This window comes from Sander lucioperca, chromosome 3 (genome assembly GCF_008315115.2).
Source record: "Sander lucioperca isolate FBNREF2018 chromosome 3, SLUC_FBN_1.2, whole genome shotgun sequence".
In the NCBI taxonomy this organism is placed as follows: Eukaryota; Metazoa; Chordata; class Actinopteri; order Perciformes; family Percidae; genus Sander; species Sander lucioperca.
The window spans coordinates 41,248,673-41,270,113 of record NC_050175.1 but is presented as its reverse complement, the minus strand read 5'-3'; the positions used below and the strand labels follow the sequence as shown (position 1 = coordinate 41,270,113).

Below are 21,441 nucleotides of genomic sequence, written 5' to 3'. Positions count from 1 at the left end.
ATCAGTTGCAGACCTTATGAGGTATATACAGCCATTAGACAGGCTGTAGGACATTCAGCGAAAAAAATTTTTTAAGAATATAGTGAAATAGCTCTTGATTATATGAATTGATTGATTATATCTCTGTTTTTAACTGTTTTTTTTTTTTTGTAAAAACTCATTATGCAGAATGGCACATTTAATTATAATATATATTATATTACTGGATTATAATTGTGGATGCATTAACATGTAAGCATCCCTTTAATGTTGCAGCTGGTAAAGGGTTGGGCAAATTTGAATTACTTGATACACTGCTGGCTAGCTTAGCCTATAATAATCAGGATGAAAAAAACAACTTTTTTTAGTAGCTAGTGAACGTTGAAATTTTACCAGCCACTCAATAGATTACAATTGCTTTTTTGGCTGGTGAGTGAAGAAAATCTACCAGCCACTTGCATATTTTACCAGTATTTGGCTTGTGGATGGTGCTTATTTTGTACCCTGATAATAATACATCATCATTTATTCATTTATTACATTTTGTATTATAATCTAAAACTAATATTGTCAAATAAATGTAGTGGAGTTAAAAAGTACAATATTTGCCTTCAAAGTGTAGTGGAGTAGTATAAAGTTAAAGTGGAAATACTCAAGTAAAGTATACGTACCTTTCCACCACTACACTAGTTATATGATGGGTGTATTAAGAGAACGGTTAGCTATATGATGGGTGTGAGACGTGGGGGTTCCCCTCCAGGCCTGGTAGACGGCGGTAATGAAATAACTGAATGCATCATGACGTGTAAAATTAGAAGAAGCTCTGCTGTGTCGGTCATTGGTTGTTTCAGCTACATGCCGTTTGAATGTGAATGGGAAGCAAGTTAGCTAGCTGACTCGCTAGGAGGTAGCTAGCTAAGTATTTACGTCGTTATAATATATTTAAGCAACTGAATGACGATACGCGGAATTGCATATTTTTTGACCGGTGCCGTGCTATTTAAAGTCTAACCGACATTGTCATGACATTGTAATACACATCTGTCTAAAGAGGTAAGTGCATGCAAATTATGCCAATGCTAGCGCTAGGTACATAACTCAGGCCTAGCTCAACGTTAGCTAACACAAGCTTAAACCACACTAGCATGTCCAGCAGGTGAGGACAGGCACGTTTTATTTAACACCCGGTGTTGTCATTGTTTGTTTGACTTACTTTGTTGGTTTTATAACGTTACGTGTTATTAACGTTTACTAACACGACTGCTGCTGCTTCCGTAGCTAGCTCTCATTTGGCTTCACACCAGCTCTGGGACACGGTGTCCTCTGGCCGGCCGGCCGGTGATGTTGTCACTAGGGTCAAGTACAAACCATAGACTGTATCTTTATATACAGTACAAACTGGTGTAGTTGTAATGGTGTTTAGCTACTGGGTGACCAGAGAAGTGATATTTATACGAACACAGTCATAACACCGACATGCCAAAGCTGATCCATGCCTAAGATCAACGTATTTTTAGCGTGTTGTTTTGCAGAATGACCTTTGAACTCTCGGATAACGAGATCATTCACACTCAAGGATCAGCAAAGGCGGATCAGGGATGGATAAAAATGACAGGTGCTCTCGTTATTTGGATACATCACAGGGTTGATTTCACATATTATTTGGGGGTTAACGTTAGTAATTACAGAATGACCTACAGCTATGTTGTTATTAGTAACCGATGGTTACAATTAGGGCTTTTGACGTTAACGTTACCTCCGACTCGGTTTGTCTTTTTGTTTGTCTGTCAGCAGGATTACGGAAAAATGTACCGATTTACATGACACTTTGTTGAAAGGTGTAGCATGGCCCACGGAAGAATCCATTAACGTTACATTTTGAAGCGGATCCGAATAACGGGGCGGATACACGAATTATTTTTCTCTTGCGAGATAGGGCATTTGTGCTGCATTCAAGTGCTGTCAGTGTAATCGGAAAAGTTAGATCGAGACTGCGAAAATGCACACAGCATTGACATAGTGAGATGTCCTGGCGGAGGTCTGTGCTCTCTGAGAGCCCTTCTAGGTTTTTATTTAAGATATTAAGCGATATGGTGATGTATACAGTAAGACAATGTAAATGTGTCATGTGTCATAGGTTTTTTTGATACCTTTTTATACTAGTAATTATCATTTCCATATAAGGTCATTGTGGGCAGAGTTGCAAATCAATGAGAAATGACAATATTGGATTTGTTGTAGGATTCTTTGCATTAATACAATGAAGCCACCATCCAATATGTAAGTTATCTAATATGCTATTTATGCTGTCAGGCAGGAATCAGTCTGATGAGGGGTCACCTACAGCTGGCAGGATGCAGCAGAAAAGGAACATCCAGATCATCGAGTGGGAGGACCTCGACAAAAGGAAGTTCTACTCTTTCGGGGTGTTCATGACAATGACCATCCGGGCCACCGTCTACCCGGCCACGCTCATTCGCACTCGGCTGCAGGTGCAGAGGGGCAAATCGCTCTACAGCGGCACCTTTGACGCCTTCTTCAAGATTCTGCGGGCGGAGGGCGTTCAAGGCCTTTATCGCGGCTTTATGGTCAACACCCTCACACTCATCTCAGGCCAGGCTTACATAACCACCTACGAGCTGGTGAGGAAGTATGTCTCCCAGTATTCTGAGGACAATACGGTCAAGTCACTGGTGGCGGGTGGCATGGCCTCCCTGGTTGCTCAGAGCATCACTGTTCCTATAGATGTTGTCTCTCAGCAGCTAATGATGCAGGGCCAAGGGGAGCACCTCACCCGCTTTAGACTCAATTCTAACACAGAGACTGGAAAGCCCAAAAAAGTGTTTGGCCAAACCAGAAACATTATGGGTCAGATTTTTGCTGCTGATGGTTTCCGGGGCTTCTACAGGGGATATGTGGCTTCTTTACTCACATATATCCCAAACAGTGCTGTCTGGTGGCCTTTTTATCATTTTTATGCTGGTAAGTTTTCTAATTAAAAGAAAAAAAGAAAGCTCGGCACTAATTGCCCATCCTTTTAAAGACCTTAAGCTTGTGCCATGTCTTATCTGTGGATGTCTATGTTCCCAGTGCATTTATACATCTGTACTGTGAGAATGAATACACCAGTCCTTGCCGTGTGGTTAATCAAGTATCCGTATACTATGTGTAATGTTCTACAGAGCAACTTTCTCAACTGGCTCCCAGTGACTGCCCTCATCTGATTCTACAAGCCATGGCTGGACCTCTAGCTGCCGCTACTGCCTCAACTGTCACCAACCCAATGGATGTGGTCCGAGCCAGAGTGCAGGTAACTCATTTACTGTGCATCTATCAGGCAGAGATTGGGGCTGCTATGTTAAATGACTGATTTCACAGCTCAGTAAAAGCCAGATAGTTTTTGTTTGATTTTCTAATGTTTGACATATACCAGTAGCTTAGAGATCAATGGCATGTAGTTGCTCAAAGCATCAAAACGTTGGCAGAAAAAAACAGGCAGAAAAGTGCCCTAAAATGCACAGTCCATTAAGCTGCAGACACACTGACCAGACGGCCGACCCTCGGGCGGAAAAGGCAGTTGGTCAGTGTCCCAGAGTTGGTCAAAAAAGTGCCTCGGAACACACCAAAGCGACGAGATGTATTACGTCTCCATAACAGCAGGCGGCGCTAATCTGTACTGTCGCTCAAAAATGAAAACCGGCGGCTGATTGGACGAACGCGTCACGTGGGTCTGGTTTCTCCAGAAATTCAAAGACAGACTGTCATAGCGGCTTATAGTTAATAGTTCACCGAAATGTGTTTCTGAAAACATTTTAAAGGAACACGCCGACTTATTGGGAATTTAGCTTATTCACCGTAACCCCCAGAGTTAGACAAGTCGATACATACTCTTCTCATCTCCGTGCGTGCTGTAACGCTGTCTGACGGCTCCAGCGGCAGCAGGCCAGCACAGAACATGCAGGTGAATGGTTCCAGCAATCCTACTGCTCCGAATAAGTGTCAAAATAACGCCAACATGTTCCTATTTACATGTTGTGATTTGTAGAGTCACAGCGTGTACAAGAAACAACATGTGTAACATGAGACACAGCCATCTTCTAACTGTAAACAAACCGGGAACTATATTCTTAGAAGGCGAAGCACTGCTACTTCTGCTACTTGGGCGGAGTGATTTGCTTTGCAGCAAACCTGTCTGAGAATATAGTTCCGGGGTTACGGTGAATAAGCTAAATTCCCAATAAGTCGGCGTGTTCCTTTAAGCGAGAAATAGGCCATGCAGTTGCTGAATCTGTTTTCATTTCAGATCGACAAAGGTCAGTTTAAAAGATTTTCATCAGATTTTGAGAGACTGTAGTCACGCTCATCCCGCTCCCCGTTTCCAGGTTAGCACTCTACCAATCAGATGGGTCATTTGAGTCCGACTGCCGGCAGCGCCCGCCCCGCCGATTATACATGTCAAATCGGCCAAAATGAAGGCCGACGGCCCCTCGGACGAACGACGGCACGGAACACACCGAACAGACTCGAGTCACTGACCTCGCCAGACTGTCCGACGGCCGATTATCGGCTCGGTGCGTCAGCGCCGTTTAGGTTTAGTTAGTGATGGGTGACATGGCCAAAACATATAAAACATATATCCAAGCTTGGGTATGATTCACTATTATTTTTTTCCTGCAAAATACAGCAAGATGTGTGTGATCCAAGACCGCTTTAATCTACGTTACTGTTTGACTGAAAATAACCAATGGTGCATGTTGTAATATGTAACATTTTCATCCAATGTAGACATTTCACATATCATGCAAAAACTAAAATCTGAATTAATCAAAAATGTTTCAAAATACATCATCCAGCCATAGGCCAATTCGTGATTGTAGTTTGTGGTTTCAAATGACAACACAACGTGTACTGTGTGCGTCTTGTTTAGGTTGAAGGGAGGTCTTCAGTCATCGAGACGTTCAGGCAGCTAATCAAAGAGGAGGGCGGCTGGGGATTGACCAAAGGACTGTCGGCACGCATCATCTCATCCACACCCACTGCCCTCGTCATGGTGGTCGGCTATGAGACGCTAAAAAAACTGAGTTTGCGACCGGAGCTGGTGGACTCGAGACACTGGTAGAAGATACCTGGACAGACAATATACGGACCACGTGCCATTTTTTTTTTTCCTACGTTAGACTTCCTGTGAAAACACTGAATGAAAGAAAAGTTTGTTTTAAATAACAAACGTGGGAAACCAAATTGAATCAAGCCACTTCAAACACGCATTGCCATGTGTATAAGACAGTGAACGTGTCCATACCAACATATTAGTTTCCGATTAAATACCTGGACATCAACATTCACACCAGACCCAGGTTCCCCGTTTATATCGCTGCTTTCGTTCACTCTAGATCAGACGGTCCGGAGATTCTCTGCAGGAGAAAGAGAGAGAAAAGAGACAAAGGGACTGTGCTTTGTGCAGTCTGCTGTTGCACAAACTCCTGGGCAGTTAAAGGATTGTGTTCCGTTTTTACCCCTCGTAGTTTAAAGATGATTTTTTTGGGGCGTTTTAGGCCTTTATATGTATAGGACAGCTTAGACTTGAAAGGGGAGAGAGAGGGGGAATGACACGCAGCAATGGGCCGTAGGTTGGAACCCGCGGCCGCTACATTGAGGAGTAAACCTCTATATGTGGGCGCCCTCTCTACCAGGTAAGCTACCTACGTGCCCCTCGTAGTTTTTTTTTTTAAAAACGTTCTTGTTGCCCATGATAGAGGCAGTGAGGTTTACTGTACGGGCGTTTCTCACACCGCCTCAAAACGGACTGGCCTGTCTGATACCTGGTTACGTGATTGGCCACAGCATGATGACGTCGGGTTGCGTTTCTCCATGAATTTAATAGGTCTCTAACTTTTCGCCGCAAGCCGCCGCAGCCTAAACTCACTACCCCCATTCAAAATGAATGGAATGGAAAGGTTTTCGTTGGCATGTTTTTTTACAGTTCAATCGAAAGTGGTGACTAAAATGTTTAAACACTGGAAGATGCGGACAAATCAACGCAACCTTGCAACGACTCATTTTTACACGCTCTACAAACATGTTCAAGCATCTTTGCAGTGGAGACAAGTGGAATTGATTGCTTGCCAAATGGTTACTGTGTTTGTGCTATCCCAAAGCCAAACACTGTTGGGTCCACATGAAAAAAGAAACTGGTTTTGATCAGGGTTCAGAGAAAGGTCATATTAACTTCTGATGACACATTCACATCCACAGTAAACACATTTTTCCAAAGCGCGTGTTTCCTTCTGCTTGCTAAACTGGCTTCTCTGTGTAGTTCCTTTCTTTTGGCCTTTTACAATTGCTGCCTTCATAGTGTAATCAAGACAATCTGCTTTTTGTTTTGTGGAATGTGTGTAAGAAGAACAGTAGGTATTAGAATCTATATATCATGGCAGCCTCTTTGTTGTTGGTGTGTTTAATTTACAGTTGTCTTGTTTGCTGCACAAACGGAGTCAAAATGAGTTGACAAATTCCATGCAAAACTATACGTGCAGTACAATATTTTATCAGCATTTTTGTAACATGCTAGCGTGTTGTCTCTCTAGCATCGTAGGGCATATTGCAGTGATCAAACTGGTTATTATGTGCCTGATTTGGTGTACTAGTAACTTGGAAGTTGAGCATAATGGAAGGATTTCATTTAAAAAGTGAGGCAAGAAAGATTGAAGGACAGTAAGCAGAACTAATGCTGTTTCCCTCTTGTGACGTTCGTAGACGTTTGAGTGCAATAATGTAAATGTTTTATCCTTTTCAGCACAAAATGTAATTGTATATTTCTGGTAAACTGTGTGAATAACATGTCTTAAAGGAATGCTTTATACCCAATTTATTTTCGTCACATTTTTGGGGATTATGACCACAGAAGTGTCCCAACTTCAAAATGTCATTGTTTATTTTAAACATGTTTAGGATGAGTGTTGTGGCTCATTTAGTTTGTTGCTTTTGTATATTTAATTTTTTTTCAAATGGCATTTTAGAAAAGGGGAAGATAAAATGTCACTGTGGATATTTCTATTACAGAGAAAGGAGAATGGTAATGAGCTGTGTTAGTTTGATTGAAGGCAAGTTCCTAAATCAGAGTTTGTTGAAATGAAGCCACAACGTCCCATAAAGTTTTCTGAAGTAATACATAAATCTGCTCAGGCCACGCCAAGATGTGTTATAAACTTACATTGACACCTGATGAACACTGGAATACATGGTAGATTCATTCACATGTCTTCAGGGCAATCATCCAGAATACAGTGTGGAATTTTCATTTTCTTTGCACAACTTTCAATAATTCAAAGTGTGATTATGTTCTCAGAGATGTAGTGTTGTGAATCAGAAGTCTGCTCACGTACAGAATACCTTTTCACATCACGCGTCGTTTCACTGTGTCTTGGTTTATCTAGCTGGTAAATAAAACATCACGGCTGCTTAATAAAATGTCAGTTTGTGCTTTTACTGCTTTCCAACCATTAAATCAATGCTGCTTTTTTTTTCCAATTCATATTTTTCATTGTTGGCTTTGAAATTTTAAAGAATGAAATTAATTTGATCAGCAGATGTCTCATCATCAAGCCGTATCTTGGGTCATTTTCTGAATGTCAAAACTGACATTTGAGTTTTGACACGAGAAAATGTTTATTTCATTTTAGACTGACCAATACATTTCTGAAGCTGATATATATATAGATGTTTCAGTGTTAAACAATTATTTTTTTTTTAACATGAACACATACCATAGACAAACATATTTGAGAAGGAGCCCTTAAATTGGGTTTAGTAAAAAAAAATAATAATTAACCAGTAAATGTGCTGAATGAGACTTATCCTGTTGAAAATTAAACTTGGCATCCCTCTCTGGTGGACAGACTGTCATGGGTAAGCTGTTCCTCGTATCTATGGCAATTTCTTCTTAATTATTAGCCAATGTACAGGACATGCCGATATTGATATTCAATTCAATTTTGTTTATAGTATCAAATCATAGTTATCAAGAGTTATCTCAGGACACTTTACAGATAAAGTAGGTCTAGACCACACAATTTACAAAGACCCAACAATTCCAGTAATTCCCCCAAGAGCAAGCAAAAACTCCCTTTTAGGGAGAAACCTCGGACAGACCCAGGCTCTTGGTAGGCGGTGTCTGGCGGTGCCAGTTGGGGGTGTGATGAACAGTGGCAATAATAGTCACAATAAAGATAATGGAACAACGACTAGAAATAGTAGTTGTAGTAGTTCATGGCATAGCAGTGCATTACAGGACGTAGCAAGTAGAGCTGTAATCGGGCCTTAAAAGTTAGGCCCGAAAAGGACCGAGTCCGACAAGTACATTTTGATTGACAGCTTTTTAAAAGCCCGAACCCGTTTATAGCCCGACTGTACAAAAGGCCGTCTATCAGCAGTGATTAGAGTGCATGTCGGAGAATAGCGCGGACACGCGCTTCACACCGCGAGCGGGCACACGCACCACTCGGCAGAAAAGGGAGAGAAAGAAAAAAGAGACTGCGCCGCACGCACACAGCTCTTTTGTCTTTCGTCAAGAATGAGTAATTTATACATTTTTTAACATCATTTATTCATGACTAACGTAGGCTATAAACCACGTGGAAGTTGGAACAAAGAAATAAAATAAGTCCTACAGAGGCCAGCCACCCTAATCCAAGGAAACATGCTGGGCAAAAAAAAAAACATAAGGACACTGGGGAATAAGCTCCCCAGAGCTAAGTTAATAACGAGCATATGTGTGTGATAAACTAATCCGACAGACAGCTAACGCTGATTAGACATGAAAAAAAATAATGAGAGAACTTTTAAAATGTGTGATGCTGTGAATCACTGCAGGCAAAGTACATAATATAAATAAATATTGGACCAAATTAAAAATATAAAAAGCGATCAGGGGGATAATGTTTCTGCAGAATTCTTGATGCACAAAAATGACATAAGAACATTATATTCAAGTTTAGCACCATGTATGTAGGAAGAGGCTTTGTGTGAACTAACATTTTGAAAAACATGTCAATACTGTGCGTTCCTCAGGGAGTTCATTGTGCAGTTTAGAAGCTCTGGGAGGACCAATGCTTTGCTTATTAGGCGTGTTGCCCAAGGGAAGTGGTCTAAATCCCGATGGAGAATAGCACTTATTGCTGGATGTAGGATAGTGCTGCGACACTGGAAAACTAAAGGAGATATATCAGTGAAGGAATGGATGAACGAAATAGCCCAAATGTCCTGCTATGAAAGATTATGTTATAAACTGATGGATAGGCAAGATATCTACATGGAAATATAGGGGCTCTTTGTTACAGTTACCTCATTCCATTTAATATAAATATATATATTGTGATGTACTATATGACTTGCATAATTTGTTATTATTTAATCTTTACAATATGATGTACTATTTGCTACATACAGTATATAATGTAGAATATAAACTATATAACGCTCTACCTCTGTTATTTTCCATTTGTCTTAGGTGTAGTTTGCTGTGATATTTTGATGTGTGATACATTTTACAGGCCATGTAGTATGTATGTTTTTCCTTTTAAAAAAACAAAAAAAATGAAGCTCTGGGAGGAGAAAATGGCAAAAGTTAATGTGTTTCCTTGATGTTCTCATAACTGTGGGGCGTCTATACGTCTTATTGAAGGTGACATTCTGACACTAATGGTCCTATGTCATTATGTCAGGTAATGAGATGAAAGGATTTCCTGAGGCAAAGCGTTTTAAATCCTGTGATTTTTATGATCGTTTTGTCCATAAGACAGGGTTAACTCATACATTAACATACATTTTAAGTCCAATTAAACCTTTTAAAACCATAAAAATACCAGAAGAAACTGACACAAATACTAAAAGTCCTATTTTCCATAAACATGCGATAGATGGCAGCAGACAACGCTCTCTCACATCTCACGTTTACCCCTCCATGCTTGTCACAAATCCTCAAACTTTTCCCTCACTTTCCCTTTTTTCAAATAAAACCACCCAGAGACCAACAGACAAATCTACTGATAAATGAAACAAACAAGAAGGCCTATTAAAGCTGACACTTCATGGTGGGATGACGGAGTATTCCCTGCTCTGCTCTATACATTAATTATCAAGTGGTGTCTGGAAGGCACTTTGTCAAAAAGAGTGATGAGGGGCTGTCAGAGAGGAAACAAATCTGACTTGGCCGGGGTTAGAGGAAGGGCCTCCCATTCTCATGGGATGTGATGGTGGTAGATGGGCGTGCGCGTGCGCGTGCGTGTGTGTGTGCGTGTGTGTGTGTGTGTGTGTGTGTGTGTGTGTGTGTGTGTGTGTGTGTGTGTGCGTGCGTAGGATAAAAGGTGGGATACAAAGGATCGACATAAGGATTGCATTGAAAAGACGGTGTTGTGTAATCTTCTTTGCAGCTTTAGCCAAAATTTTGAGAGTAGAAAACCAGCAAAAGAACAAAGAAGTTTTAGAAAGGAGCTTTCACTATCTATGTCTTCAATATTAGTGAAAATGACGAGAATGGATTCACTGCACAAATACAAAAATGTCATCTTTTAAGAACAGCTTCACATTATTCCAACTATGTCTTTAAACAATACTCACATATGTACATTGAATTTATGGTTGCTGCAATTGTTCCTCCTCTCCAGAGAGAAATTTGTCCCAAAGAAGCTGTATTATCCTTTAGCTTCAGCTGAACTTTAAATACATTGTTACACAGAACTGTACTGTGCAGTATATCTGTGTGTACCTCCTACAGTGGGGGTGAATGGAATTTTGTTTCTGGTGCTCAAACCAGTTAAAAAATGACTAAAAACATCTGCAGCACACTGTCCCCATTGGCACTGTGGTCAGTTTTTTATTGTTCTTTCTACCAACAAAATCATTCCTATGAAAACAAGGTATGTGGATTTTCTCCAACACTTTTTCTGGAGGAAAAAAAATAAGTTGCTGTTGAATTTTTTATTGAGCACCACAGACAGTACTGGGGTTGGAGGCAGAAAACTCAAGAGACGGATATTTCAAATCCTGGGCAAATAAAACCTAAATGATATGCATAACTAGATATAATTGGGAGGTATCTAGTGGAAGTGAGAATATGTTTTGTCTTTTTTTTTTCTTGTCATAAACTCTCCATATACAAGGAAAAGTAGTTGCCAACCATTAAGTTCCACTAAATGTCAGTCAGATCAGATGAGATGAGACATTAAGACCATCCAACGGAACCATAATTCAGCACCGTCGTTAAAAGTCTCTAATGAGAATAAACCATTAACTGTGTGTGTGTGTGTGTGTGTGTGTGTGTGTGTGTGTGTGTGTGTGAGATTAATGTGTGGGAGAGGAGGCTGAGGTAGAGTGGGTTTGGTCTGCTGTGTGGGATCATGCACACAGGGAGGAGAGAGAGAGAGAGGGGAGAGAAAGAGCCTGAAGAAAAGAGAAAGGAGGAGACAGACGACAGGAGACGAAAGGCTGACACACGTTGAAAACCCCACAAGAAAAATGCCCAATTTTGCAGGGACATGGAAAATGAAAAGCAGCGAGAATTTCGAAGATTTGCTCAAAACCCTGGGTGAGGACAATTTACTCTTTTTTTTCCCTATGAATGTTTAATGCGTTTTAGTTTGTTTTTTTTTATCATCCAGTGACTGAACATGAAAGTGGTATATTATCTGTAGACAACCAAATGTAAAACAAAAATGAAAAAGACACTAAAATGTGTACACTTGAAGTACAAATTATACATAGATTGTAAGCATCTCAGATGGTGGAAACAGACAAACATTGGATAAATTCACGAAAGAAAAAAAAGACAATTAAAGCTGGTCTTTTCCACTATGTTTCCACCAATCCAATGTCTCTCATTTTGGCTTCATAATAGCACAGGTTTTAAAAAAAAAATTCTTATATGGAAGTATGGTTGCAGAGGACAAATTCAAAATCAAAGCTGCTTGTTCCAAAGTGGACTACAACTGGTTTTAACTACAGGACGAGACGACAAACCTGTGTATTGTTGCTGCGTTTATGGGATGGACTTAAAGAGGGTGGATGGAAAACAGACTGAAGCGTTCTCTCATGTGAATGTTTGCACTGTAACTGTGACAGAAAGGGTTAATAGCTTTTCCACTCATTTGGAGGATAGAATCTATCATGATCTACAGGAGAGCTAAACAAAGCAGCATTCCTCCCCCTCACCACCTTGTCACTGCAGCCTCCATATGCAACATCTGCTGATAACAATCTCAGTTACAGCCGCTAGAGGATCCTTTTCTCTAGATTTCCTTTTTTTTTTAATATGAAAACCAACGGCTTCATACTTTAAAATCTTCTCCTGACATCTAAAACATGATATGTTTTTACTGTCTGAGATACATAACTCTACATTTTTTAGTTCCTCTTGTAAATAAGCCAAGTTTCATGTCTGAAACAGAAACACCAATTTTTTTTCTTAGAACCTTTTTGGCGTCAGAGGCAGACAGAAAAAATGTGAGGTGACACAACGCAATGTCAAGATGATAAAATATGGATGAAAGTAGATCTAATACTGAGTGGCAATTGATGGGAACAAAGTTGTTTTGTACATCAGCATTATAGGTTACAGACTAATCAGCCCTACTTGATATTTCTATTAAAGGTCCTATGACATGCTGCTTTGTGGATGCTTTTATATAGGCCTTAGTGGTCCCCTAATACTGTATCTGAAGTCTCTTTCCTGAAATTCAGCCTTGGTGCAGAATTACAGCCACTAGAGCCAGTCCCACAATGAGCGTTCCTTAGGATGTGCCATTTCTGTGTCTGTAGCTTTAAATGCTATTGAGGAGGAGAGAGGGGGGGCAAGGTGGAGGGGGGTGTGGCCTTTACCAACTGCCATGCTTCGCTTGTTTGCAAGCCATGATGTCTCTCTCTTTCTCATGGGCGGGCCAAATTCTCTGGGCGGGTAAAGCAGAGAAAGGGGAGGTAACCTTTCCCCTTATGACATCATAAAGGGAAGATTCCAGATCGGCCCATCTGAGCTTTCATTTTCTCAAAGGCAGAGCAGGATACCCAGGGCTCGGTTTACACCTATCACCATTTCTAGCCACTGGGGGACCATAGGCAGGCTGGGGGAACTCATATTAATGTTAAAAAAAAACTCATAAAGTGACATTTTCATGCCATGGGACCTTATGTATACTGTAGGCTCACAGGTAGCTTTGTATGTGTTTTCAGGTGTGAATGCCATGCTGAGGAAGGTAGCGGTGGCAGCTGCATCCAAGCCACATGTGGAGATAAGACAGAATGGCGAGCATTTCTACATCAAGACTTCTACCACAGTCCGCACCACGGAGATCAACTTCGTCATTGGAGAGGAGTTTAATGAGGAGACGGTAGACGGCAGAAAGTGTAAGGTAATCCAACTAAACAGTGATAACTGCACGTGATACACAAGAACAAGCTGAGATTTTCCATTCTATCAATTCAACTGTCTTTCTGACATCTATGAATGAGTAAAACAATTACATTATAGAAGGATGACATGACTTTGTAGCTTGTTGCATTAAGTCTTGAGGATTCCCACTAGCACATAAACACATCACTCTGGAAGTATTCTGAAAAACTGTCCAAACATTCAAATTATTATCAGGGGTATTGCGACTTTGTCAAAAAAAAAAAACTGCATTAACTAACAAGACTTGACTAAGTGCAGGTTAAAGGAATACCCAACATTGCAATTTTATTAAATTGGGAGAGTTGTGAGAGACAGATTGAAAAAAGAATGGCTTAAAATCAAAGGACATCACGACTTTTAGTCCCTAGTTTCCAAAACCATTAGATCCTACATTTCTGATAATGCAATTCAATACTAATGACCCTATCTGCCTGGTAAATGCAAAGAGGGAATGGTTATTTTTTCAGACTTAAAAAAGTTTCTCCAGAGCCCCAGATAAGATCACACAACACAGGCAGCATATGTTCCTTGTGACGAGTAAACTGAACTTCATGTGTAAATTGGTGGAGTGTCCCTTTAAGTGTCATATTTTACTGAAATTAAGGGAAACCGGCTGCAAGGAAGTAGATAAAAAATGCACTGAAAAAAATCTTAAGTGTAATTTTTCGAGCTAAAACCCCCCTTGAAGACTGATGGTGAGAAAAAAAATGCCCCGATCTCTCATCTATCACTTTGCTTTACTGCGGACATCATTAAAGTGCTGCTTTTCTACAGAGCTTGGCCACTTGGGAAACGGAAAACAAGATTTACTGCAAACAGACTCTACTGAGCGGGAATGGCCCAAAGACCTTCTGGACCCGGGAACTCAACGGGGACGAACTCGTACTGGTGAGTAGTTTTTATTCAACTTTACCATAACTAGAAATATGGTGATCAATAAGTAAGAGAGTGCTACATGCAGCTGTAGATTCAAATCAATCAAATGTATAAAGCGTTTATGATCCACATGAGTCTCTTCAGGATCATCCCTTTTGTTTCTCTTTCTAGAAAAAAAGTAAGAAGTTTTGGTAACACTTTACTTGAAGGTATCTACACAAGAGTGACATGACACTGTCATGAACACATGACACTGTCATGAGTCATGACACATGAACATGAACTCTAACCCTAACTTGTCATGACAAAAACCGAATGACACTTACTAAAAGAAGCGTTATGTCATAAACGTTGATGACTTGTTTATAATGTTTATGACCCGTCCATGACAGTGTCATGTCACTCTTACGTAGATACCTTCAAGTAAAGTGTAACCAAAGTTTTCTCTAAGTTTTCTTTTGTAAAATTGCGGCTCCCAAAAGCTCTCGTCCCATCAGCCTGAAGACGGATGTCTACACAATGACTCCCACTTTCAACTAAAATCTCTCAGCAGATCAATGGACATATGTTTTGCAAAGTGGGATGAGGTGTCAAATTTGGAGGTCGCTGTCTTTAACCACATGGGGCCATTTTCTGTTTTTACGTTTCTTTCTGCCAATAAGAAAACAAGGGATTGGTTCAAGGGACAGTCCTCAATTTATGTCAGAACACCTGTTCTTTCAGTCTGGTGTAGCCTATATTAGTTTAATATTTTGGGAAATACGCTTCCGAAATACTCACTTTTTTTTGGCAAGAGTTAGAGGAGAAGGTTGAGCTATTTCTCCTAATATGAAACTACACCCAGCAGCCGGTTAGCTTAGCTTAGCATAATAATAGCAAGTGTGGCTTCACAAATGTGAATTTTTCTTTTTTTTCTTCTTCACAATATGACATTTGAAGACACCAGTTTTGACTTTGGGGACTTATCCAGGGATTTTATACACCAAAATAATTGATTAATCGAGAAAATATTGAGTAGATTAATCATAATGAAAACAATTGTTAGTTGCACTTAGGCTACACTTAGGTTTTTGCACGTATTAAACAAGCAAGATATACAACTTAATATTTGCCGTACAGACACAAGAGTCGTATCGATCCTTTCATCTAAAGGCCCTGACACACCAACCCGACGGCTGACTGTCGGCAGAAAAGGGAGTCGGACTGATCAGTCGGCTCCCCGAGGTCCAAAAAGTGCCTTGGAACACACCGAAGCAACGCCGACTTGAGCGTACGTTCTGCGTCTGCGTGAGACGTAATACAAAAAACGAAAACTGGAAATGACGAACGCGTCACGTGGGTCTGGCTTCTCCAGCCGATAGTAATGGCGGCTTGTTCGAAATACGATCTCGTATTTTACGAAAATAGTTCACTGAAACGTGCTTCTGAAAACATTTTAAGCGAGAAATAGGCCATGCAGTTGCTGAATCTGTCTTCATTTCAGATCGACAAAGGTCAGTTTAAAAGATTTTCGTCAGATTTTTAGAGGCGTTCGTCACGCTCATCCCGCTCGTCATTTCCGGGTTAGCCCTCCACCAATCAGATTGATCACTGAGTCCGACTGCCCGCCCTCCGACCCAGCAAGTCAGGTCGGCCAAAATGAAGGCCGATGGCCCCTCAGACGGACGACAGCACGGAACACACCGAACAGACTCGAGTCAGCGACCTCGCCAGACTTTATCGGGTTGGTGTGTCAGGGCCTTAACTCTAAAAAAAAAAGAAGCAATTTAAGCGCATTTCCCACCGATAAAGGATACATCAGCAGAAGCAGAAAGATGGTCAAGAGAGGCCACGACTGGGTGGTGACACCAGATGTGAAAATGTTAAACGATCTGGTCAATATTTTTCCAAAAAATACTACGTAGTTTCTCGGAAATGTTCCGAACTCCCACAGCCATTCATAGATACAATTTATTACTTGTATTTCTTTCTTTTCTTTTCTTTTTTTGCCAAATGAGGGTGTGGATAAACATGGCTGCATCTGTGAGACAGCACATTATCGTGATGCATTCTTTTATATTTTCATCATTGTTCATGTCAAGGAAAAAGAAAGAAAGACATCAATAAAAAAATCATATTAAAAGAAAGGTTTTCTAAAATTTAGACCAGAAGAACGACTCGGCTAAGGCGAGTTTTGTTTTTCTTTGTCATTTCATGTCGATCTGATTTCCCTATTGGCTGCAAGATCCACATTAATAAAAAGGAGAAGAAAAAGGCACAGAAGGCTAAAAGCAAGTGAATTATTAGTTACAGTTTGCAGCAACACATATTCAGGGGCCCCACTGAGAAACTTAATCTATATTTCAAAGGAATAAAATATAATTCCCCTGCCATGAGTTTGTTGTTAGACAGCACTTCATGACCTTGCATACATCAGAAACACTTCAGCCTCCAGTTCCTGGCAATTTGAGATCACTAAGACAAACATCTGGGCCTGTTTGGATTTATTGGCCAGATGGACAACAAAGCAGAGTCCAGTTTGGCTGTGATGGAGATCTCCTCTTTACTGACTATGACTCACCTCTGCAGAGAGGCAATCACAAACACATGTGAGAGGGGCTGTAATTTGGACTGAACGCAGGTTTTCCAACTGGGAACTAAAACTTTGAACAGGACCAAAGCTGTTTTGATTCAAGATAAGGGTGTGGACGTTTGTCTGTCCATTTTGGAGTGATAGGCTGTAATCTGATCTGCATGTGGGGTTGAATCATTGGAAGAAAAGAAAACTTTTCAAAAGGGAAGATCATAAGTTTTAATGCGACACCAGTGAAGGAGAGGTCAGATATATGTCCTGCTGTTCTGTGATTTAAAGGTGCAGTAGGTAAGACTTATAAAACTAACTTTCTGGCATATTTGCTGAAACTGACCCTATGTTCGAGTAGAACTACATGAAGCAGGTAATCAAAAAAAAAAAAAAATCTGGGTCCTCTGGCACCACCTACAGCCTGTAGTGCGATTTGCAAAAATCCACCGCTCCCTGTTCAGATGGACCAATCAGGGCCAGGGGGGTGTCTAACTGTGTATCAATCACTGCTCATGCACACGCATTCATTCTCCCTTGTGGGGGGAGGGGCTTAGGAGAACGTTTTGGGCTTTAGCAGAAAGGGGGGAGTGACTAAGTGACTTTTTGGGCTAAGTCTTGGATCTTCCCAATCCTACCTACAGCACCTTTAAACATAACGTATACCACACCTCAATGAATGCATTGTGTCGATTTCAAGATTTGAATGATGTTGAAGCAGAGATATCTGGCTCTGAGGAGATGCACACAAATATTTTACCAATGGTCTCAGTTATCAAGACATCTAAATAATAAATAACTAGTTTCAAAGTTTATATACAATTCTGTTAACAAAGTTTGGATTGAAGTTCTTTATAATATTATGAACAAAGATTTGTTAAAAGAGGATTCATACAATACTGTGAAACCTTTATAAAAACAGATGGGTATCTATGCATATAATATACTTTTGTTAAAAAACTGTATATTGTTGCTGGGAGGACGACAACTGATGAGGAAAAATACAGGACAAACTATACCAAATTCAATGTAATTACTGCAAGAAATAGCCTTTAAAAGCCTATAAAGTTTAATTATTATTATTATTCAGCATGTCACATCATTTCTATACTATGTTCCTGCAATAGAGGAAGCTGCAGATCCAGAACCACATTTCTACAACTGCAGTTACCGAACCAAACTGGCATACTGCACAAGCATTAACACTTAAGTTAGCAGCTAGCTAGCTATGAAGGGTTAAGGTTAGGGTTAGAGGTAGGATAATTACATTCTAGCATCTACCCGAAAGACTAGGGTCCTAGGAATGCAGTCCTGAAACTAGAGCTTCCTCTATTGCAGAAGGGCCAGTTGCAAATCACATCCCATCTTAACACGAGTTCCCTCTCCTCTCTGTTCACAGAGGAATGTGATCGATCTCTCAGTTTAAACTGAATAAAATGCAAATAGTTGAATAAAAGCAGTGGCCAGCAGATGAGATTAGGCTCTCAGGGGGGAGATGGATGGATTTGGGGCTTAATGAAGACAACGGGGTGGCTCACTGCACTCACTGTGATCTAACACGGGTGTACTTTAAAGATCATTTGGAGTCTACAGTAAAAAGAGGAAGAGGATGAATGCCTAAGATGAAAAACTACTCTTTTACTTGTCCATGCAAGGAACCTCATATACTTCCTTTACATTTCAAGCCAATAAATATAGATTTTTTTTAAAGATTAGTCCTGCACTGGCTACTTTATGATGGGACTGGAGCCAGGGGGGCGGGGGGGTAGGAGAGATCTGTGTGCGTGTCCTCCTGTGGGCTTTAATTGGTCTCATTGATCATGCTGTTGAGAAATGCTAATGGACCCTGGTGTTACCTCAAGTTAATGTCTCCCTCGGCATCGCGCCACGTGCCAGATGGGAGTCGCCTCAGCTCCATTTTTCACGGTGCTGCCCTACTTCCCCCGGTCCCGCCACACTGCATGGCCTGAGGTAATGATGGTGTGTGGCGCTGCAGTTGGCAATAACGCTACGCCCCCCTGGGACTCCCATAAATCTTTGGACTCAGACACATCCACCCCCTAACCCGGGGCATCCAATGTTTCTTCCCCATTCTCATATCAGATTTTGTCACGTCGGTTTCTTTAAGCAGGCAGCCGTGTCAAAGAAAGATTAGGATATAAGCCTGCATGTAGGTAATTAGTTGTGGAAATGTAACAGAGCAGCAGAGAACATGAGGACTTTAACATAGTATTATAAGAAGACATTTAGGGAATACAATACATGAAAACCTGACATGTTAATACTTCATTGGAGTGTATTATGCCAGTAGCTTTAAAATAACACGTAGAGGGACACTTACTTCAACTGCAATTTGTTTTTACAAATGTTACTGTAATACACAGGTTTTCCTCAAGTTTTGTCTGATTGAAAAGGCTTTTCCAGAAAACCGTTTTAAAAAAAGGGGGACAATAACATTGTTTTATATATTTTAGGGCTGCGGGGGGAAAAAAAAAAAAAAATTGCATGTATCGTGATGTTTTTTTAAATCGATTCTTTTCCCTAGAATCGACATATTTTAGTTTACCAATGATTCACCTTAGTATTTTCTGTTTATACGATACCACTGATGTTTCCAGCAAAACAGAGTGAAAGCAGAAAATGCAGAAAATACATGTGATGTACTTTACAAATAATATAAATGTCAGACTGACTGACTGATGTGATGTGCATTCTTCTTGGAAAACAATTAGTTTTTAGAAATGTCTCATGATATATTGTCTCTAGAAGTGTATTATTCAACTTTTGTTTTTGTTGCAGAAGGAAAAGAAAATCGCAATACTCAACACTATCTAATCGCAATAAATGAATTTCGCAATACAAATCGAATCTGCACCCATGTATCGTGAAAGAATCGAATCAGAACAAAAGCATATCGTCCTAGCCCTAGTAGATTTAGTATCAGTGGGGGAATGTAACGAAGTACATCTATTCAAGTACAATTTTGACATTATTCTTTACTTGAGTATTTCCATGTTATGCTAGTTTATACTTATACAGTATACTATACTACTCTACATTTATTCAACACGTGTGTGTATATATACATACACAAACATGTCATGCTAATATGACATGATTCAGTTCTTTACTACTAATCTACCCAGTAGTACACAAATGATCTAAAATTGGCTCCACATTGATCGACTACAACATTAAAAACTATTATAATTTTTGACTTTTACTATAACTTCTGATACTTTGAGTACATTTTGCTGACAATACTTCTCTACTTTTACTTAAGTAATATTTTGAATTCAGGACTTTTACTTTAATTTTTATATTTTTCATAGCAGAAGGTTGAATAAAACATGGTGTACTGGTGAAGAGATGAAAGACGGGTTTTGATTTTGATGGACCTGTATTGAAGCAGAGACCAGTCTGAAATTCGCTCTGTGCGCCTGTGTGTGCCTGTGTGTGTGTGTGTGTGTGTGTTCTCAAAGTCAAACAATATAGTAATAAAGTGATAACCAGATTTCTTTTCTCCTTCATAATCGTTTCAGACCTTTGGAGCCGATGATGTGGTGTGCACGCGGATCTACGTACGAGCATAGCAGAAGTACCCAATTTCAATTTTCAACAAATAATGTTTCAGTCTCTGAACTGTCAGAGTGCAGAATTTCACATAAAAATCAACATCTCAAATAACCTGTTTTAAGTCAATGTTTTTGCATCTTCATGAAAATCACAATTTCAGATGGCTATCACTGCTTTTCTCCCTTTTTGTATATTATTTTTCAAGAATTGGAAATTAAACGATCAAATTATGATGTCTTTTTGTTATATTGTTGAATTAATGCTTGAGATCTCGGCACAGTAGAATAGACAAAGAAGCAGCAGAAGTAGTAGAAGAAGTTGCTGGTCAGTGTGCGGACTGGTGTGGCCTGTGTGATACAAACACGATGGCAGAAAATAAAAAAAGGAAGTGGTCAACTGACATTCTGTCTATTTAAAGGATAGTTTAATGCCGAACACCATACTAACACTCATGTACAACATCATAAAAGTCAAGAGAATAGACACATTAAAACAAGGTACAAACAATGTCTTTATGTACAATCATCTCCCCGGGACTTCCTGTGGTATTCCATATTAAACATAGTAAATATAAAAATAAAAACCCAAGTAATAAACTGTTCCAAGATTGTCTGTAGCTGGTTATGTTACCGACCAGTGCCTTACACGGAGCATGAAATGTAGTCAGGCAGCTTTTTCTTTTTGCCAATCTGCACCTCTATCCTAAACATTTGGTGTGTTTGCTTCCATCCTGCTCATGTTATGATCCATATGTGAAAAACAATAAAAGATAATAAAGATCTGAATGTTCTCCTAAAGTTAATGTTAAGAAAAGCCTCTTGCTTATACTCGCATTTAGTGTGATGGATATCTTCCCATCTCCAGCTTACATTACCTACAATATCTACAGGGCCAATTACAGTTTTATTAAACAAACTGCAGATGGGAAAAGGCAATAAAAATCCTTACATAGTTTACATCCCTCTTTTAAGGGAATACAACATTCACATTTGTATTTCAGCAAGAAATA

At 40.0% G+C, this 21,441-nt stretch overlaps 2 protein-coding genes across 4 annotated transcripts; both read left to right on the top strand.

Moving 5' to 3' along the window:
• The first annotated feature begins 781 nt into the window (after positions 1–781).
• Positions 782–7,444, top strand: LOC116043412 (solute carrier family 25 member 44-like). 3 transcript variants are annotated; one of them, XM_031290057.2, is made up of 5 exons: positions 802–1,032; positions 1,512–1,594; positions 2,293–2,961; positions 3,162–3,289; positions 4,907–7,444. In XM_031290057.2, exons 2-5 carry the CDS (start codon positions 1,513–1,515, stop codon positions 5,096–5,098), a joined length of 1,071 nt encoding a protein of 356 aa, XP_031145917.1. In that variant the 5' UTR covers positions 802–1,032; position 1,512; the 3' UTR covers positions 5,099–7,444. The 3 variants fall into 3 exon arrangements, with proteins under 3 accessions (XP_031145918.1, XP_031145917.1, XP_031145919.1); XM_031290058.2 differs by lacking the exon at positions 1,512–1,594 and having other exon boundaries at positions 782–1,032; XM_031290059.2 differs by lacking the exon at positions 1,512–1,594 and having other exon boundaries at positions 2,297–2,961.
• Positions 7,445–11,335: 3,891 nt separating this feature from the next.
• Positions 11,336–21,229, top strand: LOC116043421 (cellular retinoic acid-binding protein 1). Its single transcript, XM_031290078.2, has 4 exons — positions 11,336–11,563; positions 13,201–13,379; positions 14,195–14,308; positions 20,399–21,229. Exons 1-4 carry the CDS (start codon positions 11,494–11,496, stop codon positions 20,447–20,449), a joined length of 414 nt encoding a protein of 137 aa, XP_031145938.1. The 5' UTR covers positions 11,336–11,493; the 3' UTR covers positions 20,450–21,229.
• The last annotated feature ends 212 nt before the right edge of the window (positions 21,230–21,441 follow it).

Coding starts and splice junctions, on each gene's coding strand:
- LOC116043412 (XM_031290057.2), top strand. CDS start 1,513: ATGACCTTTGAACTCTCGGATAACGAGATCATTCACACTCAAGGATCA. Junction 1,595..2,292: donor GGGATGGATAAAAATGACAG/GTGCTCTCGTTA, acceptor TTATGCTGTCAG/GCAGGAATCAGTCTGATGAG. Junction 2,962..3,161: donor TTTTTATCATTTTTATGCTG/GTAAGTTTTCTA, acceptor AATGTTCTACAG/AGCAACTTTCTCAACTGGCT.
- LOC116043421 (XM_031290078.2), top strand. CDS start 11,494: ATGCCCAATTTTGCAGGGACATGGAAAATGAAAAGCAGCGAGAATTTC. Junction 11,564..13,200: donor AGATTTGCTCAAAACCCTGG/GTGAGGACAATT, acceptor ATGTGTTTTCAG/GTGTGAATGCCATGCTGAGG. Junction 14,309..20,398: donor ACGGGGACGAACTCGTACTG/GTGAGTAGTTTT, acceptor TAATCGTTTCAG/ACCTTTGGAGCCGATGATGT.